Source organism: Drosophila hydei, unplaced genomic scaffold, assembly GCF_003285905.1.
Source record: "Drosophila hydei strain 15085-1641.00,03,60 unplaced genomic scaffold, DhydRS2 tig00008124-arrow-arrow-pilon, whole genome shotgun sequence".
NCBI classification, from domain to species: domain Eukaryota; kingdom Metazoa; phylum Arthropoda; class Insecta; order Diptera; family Drosophilidae; genus Drosophila; species Drosophila hydei.
In genome coordinates this window covers 1,804,072-1,820,231 of record NW_022045834.1, presented here as the reverse complement: position 1 = coordinate 1,820,231, position 16,160 = coordinate 1,804,072, and the positions used below count along the sequence as shown (strand labels likewise).

Genomic DNA, 16,160 nt, shown 5'->3' with positions numbered 1-16,160 from the left:
CACTTCCTTTTTTTTTTGTATTTGATTTATATTATTAAATTCTATAATTTGCTTTGCATCTGGATCTTAAATTGTTTGGTTTTTCTTTAATTTTGAGTTGCTTCTTTTGTTTATTCGTATTGTTATTTTTACATGCACATTTATAGTTGCAAAAAACATTAATGGCTATTTTGTATTTAAATATTTTATTCTCGTATTTCATATGCATATTAAAAAATAAATTAATGTATTCATTTATTAGATATGGAAAATAATCAAGAAGTCAACAGCAATATGAAATCAGGTTTTTTGTTTACGTGAAAAAACCAAAATTCAAAACATAAAAAACTAAATGCTAAAAATTAATTTTACATTTATATATATTTTTTAATTTTTTATTTTTAATTATTTTTTTAATACACATATACCAACGTCTATGCCATGCCTCTTGCCTTATTTTTTTACACATATTTAATTTTTTCCTTTTTAATTTTTAGCTTAGTTTTTTGTTTTGTTTTGTTTTTGTATTAATTTCTGAAAGTATCACCCTGTGTTTTCTCATAGTTTCCCATATATTTTAAATAATGTTTTTTTTTCGTGTTTTGTTGCCTTAAAATGTGTTTTTTTTACTCTCTTTCTTTCTCTCTCTTTCTTTCTCTCTCTGCTGATACGCCTTAAAATTTACAACAATACTTCAACTTAATTACATACAATAAAATATTTTATTTATATTTTTTTTGTATTTTTTGTATTTATTTTTTAACAAATCGCGCACTTCAAAATGGGCCGGAAATTTCAGCTCTGTTTAGAGCATTCAAAATTGATTTAATTTTTTGTTAATAATTTTTCACTTTTCTAAAATCTCAACAAAAACTATGTGTGTGTGTGTGTGAGAATGTGTTTTGGGCGTGGCTATTGTAGTTTTACTTTTAGTAGACACTGTAGTTAGTTAATTTGTTGCTGATTTCTTAATTATTTTATTTCGTTTTTGTTTTAACAGTTTGAATTGCTTTTTAGTTCAAGCACTCGCTACAAATGTAGAACAAATAAATTGAAAATATTTAAAAATTTAAAAATGTATTTAAATACTTAAAAAATATATTTCTTTTGTTTTGTTTTTAATTTTCTATTAAGTGAGAAATTTGTGAATTTGTTTCGCGAGCTTTTGAACTAGAAAACAATTAAACAATTAAATTTGCTGCTTTGATAAATTGCCATATATACTGACTCGTAGTTTACGGTATTTTTGTGGTATTTTTGTTTTTGCTGGGTATTTCATTTGTTTACCGTTAATTCTATTTTGTAATATGCTGTACGTAGTTTGGAGGAAAAAACACTTAAAATGTTTGTTAAAAACGAACTTTTTGACTATTTTCTGATTTCTCTTCTGCTTCTGCTTCTTCTTCGTCTGCTTGTTGTTTTTTATATGTTTTCTGCATCTATGCTTTGACTATTTGTTTTTGCTTGCTAATTTGCTTAGTTGCTGTGTGTTGTTGTTGCTGTGTAATTCAATTAAAATTTAAATTTATATAGGAACAATCCAAACGCGCGCTACGCGTCGCTTGAATCTAGAAAGTGACCCACCAAGGCTAACGCCACCTGCACCACCTGCACCACCTACACCACCTGCAGCACCAGCAAGAGCAACGTGAGCGGCGCTTACCATGCTTGCTGCCACGCCTACTGCTGCTGCACCAGCAGCTGCTCCACCTGGTCGGCGGTGCGCAGCAGAAACGCTGCGCTCTCCCTATACGCAGAGATCACCTGACGAGCGGCGGTCACCTCGTTGGGGCTCAGCTTGTGTGGTAAAATGGGCGCCACACGTGAGCAATTGGCATCGCCAGATGCTGCTAGCAGCTGTTGCTGCTGCTGTTGTTGCTGCTGTTGTTGCTGCTGCTGCTGTTGCTGCTGTTGCTGTTGCTGCTGTTGCTGCTGCTGTTGTTGCTGTTGCTGCTGCTGCTGCTGCAACTGCTGCAGCTGCTGTGTGGCTGTGACCAGCGCATTGTTGTTGCTGGCATTGCTCAGCGTTGCCAGATTGGCGGCACTTAGCTGTGCGCTGACTGTGTTGCTGTTGATGTTGATGTTGTTGTTGTTGTTGCTGCTGATGCTGCTGGCCAGGCTGCTGCCAGCGCCCAGCGCCGTTGGCTTCATGGAGAGATCGGTGGGCGTGACTGCAAGCAGAAGATGAAGTGCAGGATGAGTTAGTGTTTTTCCCGAAGTGTGAGAAGTGTTGCTGAAAGCTGAAGCACAGCTTGAGAAAGGTGAATATTTCTGAGAACTTTTCTGTTAAAGTTTTTTTCATAACATTTTCTATATATGTTTTTACCTTCTATAGAAGAGTTTTAAATATATTCTTTAATCCTCAATTCTAAAGCTTCTAAAAGCTCAAGCTTTTGGCTTACCTTCTTCAAGTTGCGCTTGCTTTTTAGCTTTTGACGTAAGCTTAGTTTTCTAGCTTGCGATGCTTTTGCTAGCTCAGTACTTAGAGCTTTCAGATTAAGGCTATGTACTGCAACTTGTGAAGCTACTAGTATGATTCTAAGAGAGTTTTGTAGAGCTTTATGAGATAGTAATCAAAGTTACTGGAACTCTTTGCTCCATCTATATCTATCTATAAGAATATCTGTGATATCTAGATCTAGAAGCTTTTCGTAGTCATCTTTTCGGTAATTGACAATGACATGCCCAGCTTGTTGTTAAAAGCTTTAAGACGCTTTTAAATTAAAAAGTTTTAAACTATGTATAAATGAAGAGCTTTTAACTAGCTGACACCGTTATGAGAAGCTTGTTAAATGGAATTTAAGTATGTAAGCAAAATATAATTTGAAGTCAGATATTGTAAATATAAGTGAGACACCTAGAAGAGAAGCTTTTCGAAACTAACTTTAATGTACTTTCAATAACCTTGATTTTTGTATATAGTAAAAGATATTTTGCACTTATCTCACATCAATTGAATTTTGTTCTATTAGTAAAAGTATCTCAAGCTTTAAGATGAGAGCTTATATGTGCTTTCAACTTCTTTAAGCTCTATAAAAATAAATGTTGCCTCATTTTATTTTCATTTAAAGTTGCTGCTTTAGCTAATTCTTAAATTGGCCTTTCTAGACTCCTCCTCACTTTCACTTTACAATAATATTAATTAATAAACCTTAAGCTGGGCTCATTTAGTAAAAGGAAGAGTTATTTAAGCACAGTGCTTGGAGATGTATACTTACCATTACCCAGGCCGGCGACGCCCGGAAAATAGCCTGGGTAGCTGGGCGCACGGCCGGCTGCCACAGCCGCTGCCGCTGCAGCTGCCACAAAAGGCGAGGCCGCCGAGGGCGAGCTGAAGTCCGTGGTATAGGGGCTGCTGGAGGGCAGGCCGGCGCCATTCGATGCCCCAGCGCCGCCGTTGGCCAGCGCCAAGCCCGTTACGCTGGCGCCACCGACGCTCGCATTGGAGCTCAATGCCAGCGGAGAGCTGCGCGCCGAGCTCATGCCACCTGTACCGCCGCCAGCTGCACCGCTGGTGCTATTACCGCCTGCACTGCCGGCGCCCGCAATGTTGGCCGCCCCGCCGAACGCTCCGTCCGCATGCTCCGAGTTGGGCGTGGAGCGTGCAAAGCCGACGGCGCTCACAAAAGGTAGCGCAGCGGCGGCCGCGCTGCTCAGCCCAGCCGCATCGGCTGCGGTGCAGGTGACGGTCGCCGCATTGCTTGCGGATGTGGTGCTGGTACCAGCCACAGCTGCGGCAGCCGCTGCTGCGGCCACAACGCTGCCCGGCGCTGGCACCGCATGGGTGATGGGCTCCAGGCCAATGCGCATACGCTTCGCGTTCATCGATTCATTCTCACAGGCGATGGCCAGGATTTGCTCCGCCTGCACGGAGGTCAAGTGAGCGGGCGTCGGTCGAGTCTGTGCGCAGAAACAACAAATGTATGTTATAAATACAAACTCTTATAAATGTCAGCTATGACAGCCTTAGCTTGCCTCAACTCATCTGCGAGTTATATGAAAAAGGATTCATTATAAACTATGTTTACTTTACGTGAAGCGCTGCAATCACTTTGATCAGCCTAGTTCTTATAGTTCTCGAGCTATGCTCCAGAAACCTATTCATTTTAAGCTTGGTTATTTATTAATAGATTTCGAGATGGACTTAACTATGTTCTGTGGCTTAGAGAAACTTATTTCAAACTTTTTATTACAAATAATTATCATAACCATAGCAGATATTTAGAATCTAGCAAAGGCCTAAAAACTTTCTAAACTAAAGAAGTTTCTATTTCATCGTGAAGAGTCACGGGTCTGGTCTGAGCTGGAACTTAGCTTTTTAAAGGAATCAATTTAATATAATAAGCTGCAGACATAAAGAAAGTCGTCAGAATAAATGAACTTTAAGATGACCTAGCTGCTAATAGTGCTGATATAATTTGGAATGGTTGGGAAAAAGTTACAGATAGTTCTTATGAAGATCAGCTTTATCTTCTAGATATCTGTCTTCAGTCCTACACAATATACTCAATTATGAATCCATCCGAAGTCGAGGTCCTTTCATAACTTACCGTATTCTCCCAGCCGTCTCGTGTCTTCTTGTTGCGACGGCACGATTTGAGATAGGTGCGAATACGTTTGCGGGAACGATCGCTGAACTCGGGAAATTGTCGAGCGCACGAATCGATGATGGCTTGAATCTTCTCCTTTGGCTGCTTCGAGATGGGTATAATGCGATCCAGATTCTCGTCCACAAACAAACGGACAAACATCTGCAAGGCAAGTGGAGAGCATCATGAGTATTATTTATGAATTCGAGTATGTCGAAGGCCATACTCCATTGGCAACATTGGCAACGTTCGCTTTACATTCAACATGAGAGAGAGATGAGACGCGCTCTCTCTCCCTCGCCCTCTCTTACTCTCGCACTTTACTCACATTGAAGGCCTTGAGGCGCTCAGGATCGTGTGGGGTGGCCAGCTTCTCATCCAGTTTGTCATCGGAATCGTCTTCAGAAACCTCGTCCTCCTCCTTCTGCCCCGACGAGTTGGTCTCGTCCTGCGCTTCCATTGGCGACGGCGCATCCTGCCTGGGCACCGGCGACAGCGAGCTGTCCATTTTGCTGTTAGCCGCTGCAACCGCTGCCGCATTTTGGGCCAAAGCATTCTGGTACTGCGCCCAAAGGCCGCCCACAACGCTGAGGTCGGGCCCCTCGGTGCCATTGCGCACAGCCGTTGAGTTTTGGTAGTTCCAGGCGAGCAGCATTAGTTTAAGTTTGTCCGCATCCTTCATGAGGCCCGCGTAGGCCTCTGACTCGTTGGTTATGCCACCTCCACCACCGCCGCCGCCCAGGCTGCTGGCAATATCAACCAGTCCGGTGCCGGCACCGCCAACACCACTTCCAACGCCGCCGCCACCGCCGCCGCCGCCGCCTCCTACACCAACAAGGCTGCTGGTGTCGGTGCTTGTGGCCGGTGTTGCTGGTATGGTTTCCTATAGAATAAGAGCAGAAGTTGGGTTCGGTTACGGAATGTTGGATTGAGCACAAGTTCAATTTTGGAGAACTTTCAATGACCGCACAACAAAGTTTTTTGGGACAGCGTTCGATATACCAAAATCCCAATGATTAGTCGAGGTTTCTTCTCGACAGACCTCAAAGCTCGTTAGACCATTCAAAAGTATGCGCAAAAAGCGTCAAAGAAGCGACGCCCCTTTGCCGCCTCTGCCCTCTTCCTTTGCCCCGCACTTGCAGCAAAGTTTTTCTTGCCCAAGATGAAAGTCGAGCCGGGGTTTCTTTTTTTTTTATCCGACGGATTGATGTTTTCTTTTTTTTCCTTTCCGCAATGCTTGGCTTTTATGCTGCGCTGCAAATTAGTTGGCAGGATTTGCGAGAGGGTTGGGGCAGGGCAAGTTTTTGGGGTACGTCCTGAGTCTCTGTTATTTGTGGCCAACATTGCTCTAATGAAACATTTCGTTCGACTCCAAGACGTTGCTTCATCTCAGCTTACTCCCTCTCTCTCTCTCACTCACTCTGTCTCTTGCTTTCTTTCTTTCGGTTGTGGTTGCAGGACAGCGGTTGCCCGCATGTCCGTTGCTCAACGGCTTCGTAGGGGGTTCAGCTGCCAGCACAAATGAAGTTGAAGCATTGCCCGGGCAGAAAAAAAGGTAGTAGAGACGCAGTCCAAATGAAAATGAAGTTTGAACATGGTGCCTAATTAACATTCAGCTGGAGCCACACATCCCAGCGAAGTCAAAGAGTCTGATTATGCTAAGACTAAAAGGTGTGTGCATAGCGCCTTTTTATGTCTATTAGCTGAAAGCAGTTTGGCTCTAAGGCATTGAGGCTTCACTCAGACATCAGCTAAGCTATGCAAGGTCTATGCTTAGGAACTTCATTCAACTACATCATCATTTTATATTACCAAAGAGTGCCGACTAAGGAGCGTTCAATATGGATAAGAAGAGCAGAAACAAATATTTCTTTCTAAAGGTCTTAAAACTTCAAAGTCTCAACTAAGAAAATGTACTCAAAATAAAATTGAGAAAATTTTCCTTTATCAAAAGGCAGCTTGAACTAATTTTTTAAAGAATTTTTAACTCTTGATTCTCATTAAACCATTGATTAGCTGAGCAGTAGAGCTGCTGAAATAAATGTAGCTCAAAGGTCAAAGCCATTCAACTTTTTCCCAGGAATCAGTCGAGTTCCTTAGATGAGCTTTTCTTATAAAAAAAATGTATGTGAATTTCAGCAGAATTCCATAAGCAATTCTTAGCTTGAGTGCCTTTAGTATATCTCGTTCTTCAACATATGCTTTTACTACAACTAGTTCAATGGTGACAACTTTTCTTTATAGTTAATGAAGCCAAGGACTTCCTTCCGTACAACAAGAAAGCAACTGTTACCTAATAGAAAGTGATGCAACTTACTTAAAGCAACAACTCCCAAGTCAATTTTCTAATCAAACCAAAGGAAAACCAAATGGCAATTTGGATCTTGTCCACTGTCAAACGAAAATAGCCAACAGAGAAGTCGAAGATGCGCAACATGAGAGGCCAAACTAGTTGTACGTGGTGGCTATGGCAGGGAGAAGGTGACTTTTTTGTGAGAGTTTAGGTTAAGCTACGAATTCAAAGCTAGCTGGCAATTTCTTTCAGTTCAAGTTACCCTTTGCTTGAGGCATTGAAGAAACGACCACATGAATAAGAAGAAAACGTACAAATTTTCCATTAATTAAAACGGTACAAGAAAAGCAACTGGGGAGCTAAAATGGGATTGCAGATGGACGTGGAGGTGGTGAAGGTGGGGCTGGACAAAGTCAATGGACGAGAGCTGGCTGGACAGCTATGTAGGGCTGGGGTTAAATCTAGCAAAAGGAACCAAGCGACTGACATTTTTGTGAAGTTGAGCAACTCCGTCGGGAGTCTTTACAGGCGCACAGCTTGGACGAAGTCAATACATACATATATATATATACAAAGAGAGAGAGGGGGAGAGAGAGAGAGAGTGAGAGAGTGTTAGATGTGTGCTTCGGCTATGTACAAGTTTTTGGCTTAGGAGTTGGCTCAACTTTGGAGGCTGGCATTGACTTAAGCTGCTGAGCTGCTCCTAGGGCAACCTTGACTTTGACAGCAAGGGAAGGGAGGCGACGCGATATGCCAAGCAATTTGTTCTATGCTGTCAGCCCACTAGGCGTATGAGCAACACCTGCAAGACACACACACAAGCAACGAGTTAGACATAAATCCGAGCATTTATTTCGTAGAGTTGAGAGCGTCGCAACGAAGTCGCTTTTGAAGTTTTTGCTAGGCAGGCGTCTGGGCAGACAAATTGTAACCCTTTTACTGTAGCAGCTCCTCCACACACGCACACACGCACACACGTGCAGCTGCTTGTCATGCCTAATAAGTGAAATATGCGGGTTGTGGCATCTTGCAAGGAAAGCAAAAGACTTGAATTGGCAACGGGGGCTACAAAATACAAGTTCAATGCAAAGCTAGGCGGAAGCAGAGCTGGAAAGAGGGTAAAAGGTTTCACTTTTGGTGCTTATATGTGTTTGTTATTGTTGTCTGCTGCGCCTAAAAGCAGGCAACAGCCTCACACTACAACTACACAGCAACTACAATGCTGAAAAAGCCTCTAAGCACACGCATAATGAATTACCAACGACTCAAGAGCGAGACAGAGAGAGGGAGAGAGAGAGAGCGAGTGTTTGGGTGTGGGAGTGTGTGCCTGCCAACTGCCGATGACATATTTGTGCAGACTCAGAGACGCAGCGCCTAAAAGGCAGCTAAGAAAATTTGCGTTTAACTCATAAGTGCGTGAAAGGGTTGGCAACCCCTAGCCCAAGCGAACCCCCTGCCCTGGCAACTGCTAGCTATAAACTGAGCTGGAGCGGTTGCCTCTGTGCGCTGTCAAGAAAATTGTAGTTTAAATGAAATGGAAGTTGCTTTTATCAACGACGCCGGCAGCAGCCAGCAGAGGGAAGGCCTTGCTGCCAGGGGCTGGGGTTAGTTCGTGTGCATGTGTGAGCTTTCTTAGAAGTTGTCTGCCTGTCTGAGTGGGTCTGTGTCTGTGTATGTGTGGGTTGTCGTATATAAATTAAAATGCCTAAACATATGCATTAGTTTTTGTCTCAAGCTCAAGCTACGTATTGCTATCTCAGTCTTGGGGAGCTGCAAAGTTTTTGTGGTTACGGTATTGGCAGGAGGCAGTGGCACAGGCAGCTGGGCTGGGGGTTTTTCGGGGTTGACTGCTTTTGAGAGCAGCCCAGGGATGCCGGTGGGGAATTGCGGTGCAGCCCTGATGTCTGTCAGAGTCGGTCTAGCTCTTCAGCTCTGCCTGTGTGTGTGTGTGCGGCTGTGGGCTGGCAACTTAGTCTAATGAGAATTCGAAAACTTAACTACGCAATCGTGCTGAAGAAATTAAAAGAAATTGCTCAAGACAATATCAAATGATATAGATATACACATATTTATATACATAGAAGTCTGTATATGTATGTGTGCACAGACACTGTGTACAGTTTCAGCTCCAATTGTGAATGCAATCAAATAAATATTTACTTGAGTTGTTTCAACAGCGACCAAAAAGCAAAAAGTATTTGACTTATATTTTTTCCCAACGACGACAATTTATGGGCCATGGTCAAGTGTGGGAATTACATAAGCTGTGAGGAATATTGGGAATCAAGTAGGATTATTTATGGCTAAATTAGTGTGCGCAAAAGTAGATAGAAATGAAAGCATTTAAAAGTTGTCTAATAGAGCTCCTCTCTTCGAGTCTTTGCCTGGTATACATGGCCCTGTTGGGCCCTTACAATCTTAACAATAATTCAATTTGTGACCAATTGTTCAATATTCATATCTTTACTATATCTTAATATATCTTCAGTAAATACCAAACTGCTGCTCTGTTAAGCCAAGTCGGGTTGGAGCTTCTCTTTCTATCAGCCTAGTTCCCAGTTGCCAACTCGCTCAACTTTCTCTAAGTCTTGCTTTTAAGCCTTACTTCATCGGCTGCCCAACCTCTAGCTCTCATTTATTAAATCTTTTGCATCTTCTAAATGTTAAATTCCATTTGACCCCATTGTTTTGCTTAGACAAAGGTTGTTTAAGCAAAAAGCCAACTATTTTCATATGGTTGGCTCAATCAAATATCATTTTTGGGCACTGCTTCTAGGGCATCAATATGCACATAAATATTTACCCAACAGCATATCCATATGCATGTTTTCCATTTCAACTTTCAGTGTTCAGCACTGCGTCATTCGAATGCAGCTGCAGTCTCTAAGTGCATTATATGCATGTACTATATATATATATATATAACTATAATATATATTGTATATGCAAACATATATGTATATGCATATATATAGTAAAACATGTAGTCCCATTTACAATTGCCTCCAACAGGGCTGTGAACACCAAAACGCGAGCGTTGGTCAAAGCAATTACAAAAAAAATTTACTCTCAGGCGTTGTCCGCGGATGGGCAAAACATTTTTCTAGGGGCCAGTCAAAAACAACAGTAAAAAATGAAATAAACAAAATAGATTTTAATATATATATATATGTATATATATATTTGAATATATATACACACATATATTCATATAGAGTAAATGTGAGCTGGAAACAGACGCTGGGCAATGTCAAATTAGTTGGCAGTCATGTTAACAGCCATTAGCAAAGCGCAAGAGTTAAGAGTGGAGAGAGAGAAAGTGGAATGCATCGAGTGGGATTTAGAGGTTCTGTGAAAAAATATGCATAGGTAGACAGCTACAAAGCGCTGATGGAAACGTTGAAAATATGCGAATTCACAAATGATATTTTTACAGAGATAAAATGTGGCAAGAGTACATCAATAGCTGGCAAAGCTGCAGCTTGGAGAAGTAAAAGCGATGACAAAATGTAAAAAACCGCAGTTCTAGAGGAATCATCAGAGTGGGCTTAAAAGCAGGACACTCTCAAGTGATAAGCACTTCGATCGTATGGTTTATCTAGGTACCCAAAAAATATTTAATATTTATATCAGAAGCTGATAAGTTTCCCTTTAGGTAACCTGAATTTCCTCGCTTTATAAGACATTGTTCGGGTTGGATATTCAGAATGCCTTGAGCTTGTCTACCAGCATTATGATTCAAGCTCAAACTGGCAGCAGTAAGCAGAAGCTTAGCCAAGTTGGCTTAGCCAATTTATAAGTTGTCGAATGCTGCTAATAAGAACCTGAATAGCTATAATTATTATCATAATTATTACTAATATCTTAAACTAACACTTAAAACTTAAAGCTACATAAATTCCTGAGCTGAGATTGAGCTTCAGATACTCGTTGTTAACCATTAGACTATCTGACAAAGGTCACTTACACAATTGATCTATCTGGTACAGCTACTCATCTAAAAAGACGTGAACTAAGTGTTTGCAGAACTTGAAAATTAACAGAAAGACTTTAGAACACATTAATATATAAATAAAATACATATATTCAGTTGTAATGCAACTAGAAAATAGTTTTTAGCTCAAGCATCATAAGTCTTCCTTTCAAAATAATAAAAAGCGACACAGCCTAACCTTACTATGGTGTCTATATATAGAAACTATATAATTTGTTACCTTGAAATTATGTTAAACACTTAACAACTTCCTTGACAAAACAGACATTTACCACACACCCGCCCCGCGCTCACTCAAATTAGCGAGTGAACTTTGCATGTGGTCGAGAAGGAAAGCCATGGAACCTTCAACTAGAAACATAAAAATGCAATCCAATCCCAGTCGAAAGCCCATAAACCTAACCCCCATTGCTGTCTGGCCCGACCACATCATAAACTAATCAGCCAGACAAGGTGCGGTACACTCGAAAGCAAAGGCTAAGCGCGCTGCAGGCGTTGCCTAGTTGGACTCAATGTGAAGCGCCGCCAAACAAGAGTGGAACAACAGAAAAAACTTTTGCATTCTTTATGGGGGAGCAGGGCAAATAATATTCGCGTGCCAGCAAAAAAGAAGGAAGAGAGTGAGTGGAAGATATAAAGAGAGAGAGAGAGAGGATGAAAGAGGCGTAGTTACATCCCCTCGCCCTGCTCACCCATTGTTGCTGTGTGATTGAGTGGCATATAGCGTTAGTTACAGTGCCGCCCAAAAGTATGCGACGCTGAAACAATTACACGCCCGACTTAAGCTAGCTGCTCACGTGCTGTTTTGGCAAATAGAAAAAAAATATTGAAAATATATACATTAGCGCGTCGGGTGGTGGGTGGCCTGCCCTTTTATATAAATATTTGCAGTTTTTTGTGTATATTTTTTAGGGGTGTGTGGGAGAAGTCGCCTGCATAAACTGTAGCCTATGGACCGGCGTTTGGGTCAAAAATGGTAAACCAAAACATCATCAATGCTATCAAATGTAAAGTGAAACGCGGAGGGACGGCATAGGAGGGAGGCGCGTATAGTGGGGCCTGGTGTACATCGGTCCCATGTGGAATGGGGCACTGTATGAAGGGGCTAGCTGTGCACACTAAACCGTCCATTATATGCAGCACATTTCGGGGTTTTAGCAAATACTCTATGCCAGAGAATGAAAGCTATTTTAGCTTGTTTGCAGTTCAGATTGGAATGAAGTATATAAAAATAATATTTTATTTTTATAAAATATATATTATTTTTCTTTTTAAATTTTTGCCTTCAGATTTTCATTGAGATTATTTTTATAGAGATTAATAGACTTTTTATGTTTCTCTAAAAATATATTCCATTTTTTGTAAAATTTTTAAATATTTTTTTATCTTAACATTATTTAAAAATTTTTCGAATTTTCTGAAATCTTAAACGAAGAAAATGTTTCAAACTATATGTATAGATAACATTTTTTTCTATTTATTTTCAAGGTATTTTTATATTATTTTTTATGTATTAATAATAAATAAATAAATGAAAAAAACTAATTTATTTATTATTTTTAAGGGCATACTACTATAGGTTTTTATTAATTTTCTACCCTTTCTTGTTGATTTTCATTTTTTGTGCCGCCAATTGTTGTTGCACTTTGTCCATTTTCCGCTTGGCGGCAAGTATAAAACATAAAAATGAGTAGAAAACTACACACACACGCACACACACGCCCATACACACCCATTTAGAAGGGGCGTGTGCATACAAACGCCAACGCTTTTTAGTTGCAATGCAACAAACAGCAGCAGCAGCAGCAGCAGCAGTAAAGTTTCCCAGAACGCGGGCTTTGCATGGTGCTCGTGCGTGGGTTGTATCCTTGTAAAAAAGGCTAAGAAAAAAATTATAATGACGCATACGTGGCGTATGTGCAATGTGTCGTTGTCAGTGGTCAGTGTATACAGTGACATTTAGGTGCAAAATTATATGCGTAAGATTAGGCTAAGCAGAAGGGACCTCATTTGGATGACAGGGGCAGTGAAAATATTTCAGCTCAACTTAGCAGAAAGCTACAAATGAAGCTGAGGAAATTATGGAGAGATAAAGAGACTTGCGCAATATTTGGTTTATTAGTTAAATAAATTAAACTGTAAATAAATATTGTTTTTACATTTTTTTTTTGTATGAGAGAATCAGAATATATATGTATAATTTGATATATAAATTATAGCTGAGTTCACTAAGAGTATTTTTTTATATAATCTTAATGTTGCAACTTTAAGTGTTGCAGTTGGCATAATGTATTTAGTTTTCTAAGAGTATTGTTATTTATAAAAAGATTACGGTCATTAATTTCGTTTTCTCTCTGTCACTCACTTGGTTCTTTCGCTCTCAGAGCGCATCGACTTGATCTTGCTAAGCTGCCGCTTGCAGTTCGAGGGTATTACTAAAGAAATATCTCAAAGGTTCTTAATTGACTGTATCAAATAAATATAGTAGCGAACAACAAGTTGGCCAAAGTGTATTTTATCGTTGAGTACAAATTGGGCAAAGTCAATACGAACAATAAAAAGTGCAAAGTGAACATAAATTTTTTTAAATATCTTTGACTTCAAATCATAAAATGTAATTCAAATATTAATTAGTAGGGCTACATTTCTTGCATTTTCAATTTATTTTTTGCATTATATAAATATATATATATAATATATATATATATAATATATATAATATAAATATATATATAATAAACTTTAAAATAGTTGAAAGACTTGAATGATTTGAACACATCTGCATTGTCCTCAAGCTGTTCTTATTTGCTTTGCTATATTAAACATTTTTCCTGCTTTTTGCTGTAACATATGTCAAATATATCAACTACTTGTCACATATATACACCAGACACTTGTTTTATTATTTAATATTTGATTGCTCTACCAAACGCAATCTATAAAATAGCTGTTCTCATTATAAAAATCAAAGACATATTTCATTTGGCTGTTATGCGCATAAATACTCAACTTAATATGTTTCCTCCCCGGAGACATTATTAATATTTCAATCATCAAGTCAAATTTCGCGTCACACACAGAGATAAGCCCCCGCTACCGCCCCCGCCTCCCACTCTTTTATATAAATATTCATGTACGTATGTATGTATGGACGTACGTATTCATGTGAACTTTCCACCCTTCCAAAACAGAAATTGAAACATAATATTATCAGACATTGAGGCCCATTTCCTTCGTAACCGCAACAACTTTGCATGGCTCCTCGCTTGGCCACTTAACCGCAGTCCGCAACACCTACCCCCCCACCCTCTGCCCCCCCCCCCCCTGTGCAGTCCCTCGAAACCAGCTGTTGTGCGAGAGGTACGTAAAAAAGTCGAGGGTAGCAAAAAAAGAAGTACGCCTACAAGTATGTGAAGTTTTTGTTGCCATATGTTTCGGCCAAGGTCCATGGACCAGTAACGTAGCTTGGCCAACAAAAAAGGAGAAAAAAGCCACAACAACAACTGTAGAAACAACAGCAGCAGCAGCAGCAGCAACAAGCGCTCCAGACAGAGCGCGTTGTCTGCAATTTTTACGCACTTTTTGCACTTTTCATTTGTCAGCTGCAGCTTTTTATTTTTCACTCTTGTTGCTGTTGCATTTACAGCAACTGTGTGCAACATATAGGCCGCACATTTGGGGGCCGTTGTGCGTGCAAAAAAGAGAGAAAAAACACACGAGACACAAATGGCAATTGGTGCGCGCATATTTTTAAGGCGGAGCTTTTTTGGTCCTTTTTTCGCGCTGCACGCACAACACGACTCTCTCACTGGACGATGCCCCTATTCAATCACTGCGTGTGTATCGGCGTGTGTGTGAGTGTGTTTAAAAATATTACGCATACGCCGCGTGCAACAAACGAAGCGCTCAACACGCGACTGCAGCCGATGCCAAGCGAGGCGCGAGGCGCGGCTCGAGGGGGTGGCATTATTATCAATGAGGTAAAGCAGCAAAAAAAGTGGGCGCAACAAAAAAAAGGAGAAGCCGCGAGTCGCATATAACTCAGTCCACAGTGCGTGCAAAAAGTAGGCAACAGCAGCAACAACAACAGCAACAGCACATGTGTGGGCTGCAAGGGACTGGGGTTAGGGATGGGCTTGGGCTTGGGGTTCTGGTCAGGCAGCTGCATACAAGGAAATCTACTTACTCATCAGCCTCAGCGTCCGACCACGCCAGACATCACAATTAATGCCGACCGACACACACATACACACACACTCGCCCATTGAGAGTGTGAGTGCTTGTGGGTGGTTGCGGGGCCAGTTAATGCCACCCACTTTCGGGTGCGCTCTCGCAATAATTTTAACGACTGACAGCAACAAAAATTGCATTTTATTTTTACGTGGCAAAAGCGAGTTTTTGCTATTCATTTTAATTTTTCTATTTTTTTTACACTGCTGTTGTTGTTGCAACAAATCACTCATACGGCGCGTACGCATAATGTGCCGTTAGTCAATGCATTAGGCGCGAAGGGCAGCGAAGGGCGCACTGCCGCACTGGCAAATGCAAATGCAAATGCGTAAAATGTGTGGAGCCAAAAGCAGGCAAATGCGTTGGCAGCAAGTAGGCGGCATTTCTCTTCCATTTTTTTTTATAGTTATGTTCGTGAAGTAGGGCGTGGCAGGTTGAAATATACGTTGAGGGATTGCTGGCAATAGCTATGCTTAGTGCCTAAGCTGTTGTTGATTTGTTGGCAAGCAAAATGTTATATAAAGTTGAAGTGGGTGAGCTTGTAAGAGCTCAATCAAGAGTCAAGAGAAAATGTTTCCTTTTAAATTTGTTCAAAATTATTAATCAATATTAAATGAATTAAATGTGTATAATTTATGGTTAAACATTTTTCTTCTATGCATTTTTCATAGTATACGAGATATTCAAAATTATTTTAAAATCTTATTTTTTATTTTTGTTACTTTCTGTTCTGAGGAATCTTAAAATTTGTAAAACAATATTATTAGTAATTAATATATTTATTATATTTTATTATATTAAGTCCTGTTTGTTTAACATTTATATCTATTTATTCCCTCAAATAGCGTTTAAAAACCCCAGAAGCGTGTGACATTTGCCGTTTAAATAGTTTGGCCACACCTCATTGAGCTGATTGTTTACGGCCAAAATGAAGTCAAACATTAAAAGAAAACATCATAAGGTGTCTAAGCCACAAAATTTGGTTTAAACGCTCAGACTAGGGCAAAAGCTGCGCATTATGATAAAGAGGCGTACGAAATGGGAACAGCTTTACATATACAAATGCATAGGCACA

The 16,160-nt window shown here is 40.3% G+C and overlaps 1 protein-coding gene across 1 annotated transcript in view; it reads right to left on the bottom strand.

The window, feature by feature from the left end:
* Positions 1–1,659: 1,659 nt before the first annotated feature.
* Positions 1,660–16,160, bottom strand: part of LOC111600412 (glycine, alanine and asparagine-rich protein-like) — a 34,129-nt gene continuing 19,628 nt past the window's right edge. The window contains exons 2-5 of the mRNA XM_023316492.2: positions 4,897–5,451; positions 4,530–4,730; positions 3,198–3,879; positions 1,660–2,150 (exon numbers count right to left, since the gene is read on the bottom strand). Coding sequence (XP_023172260.2) covers positions 1,660–2,150; positions 3,198–3,879; positions 4,530–4,730; positions 4,897–5,451 — 1,929 coding nt within the window. The remainder of the gene's footprint in view (positions 2,151–3,197; positions 3,880–4,529; positions 4,731–4,896; positions 5,452–16,160) is intronic.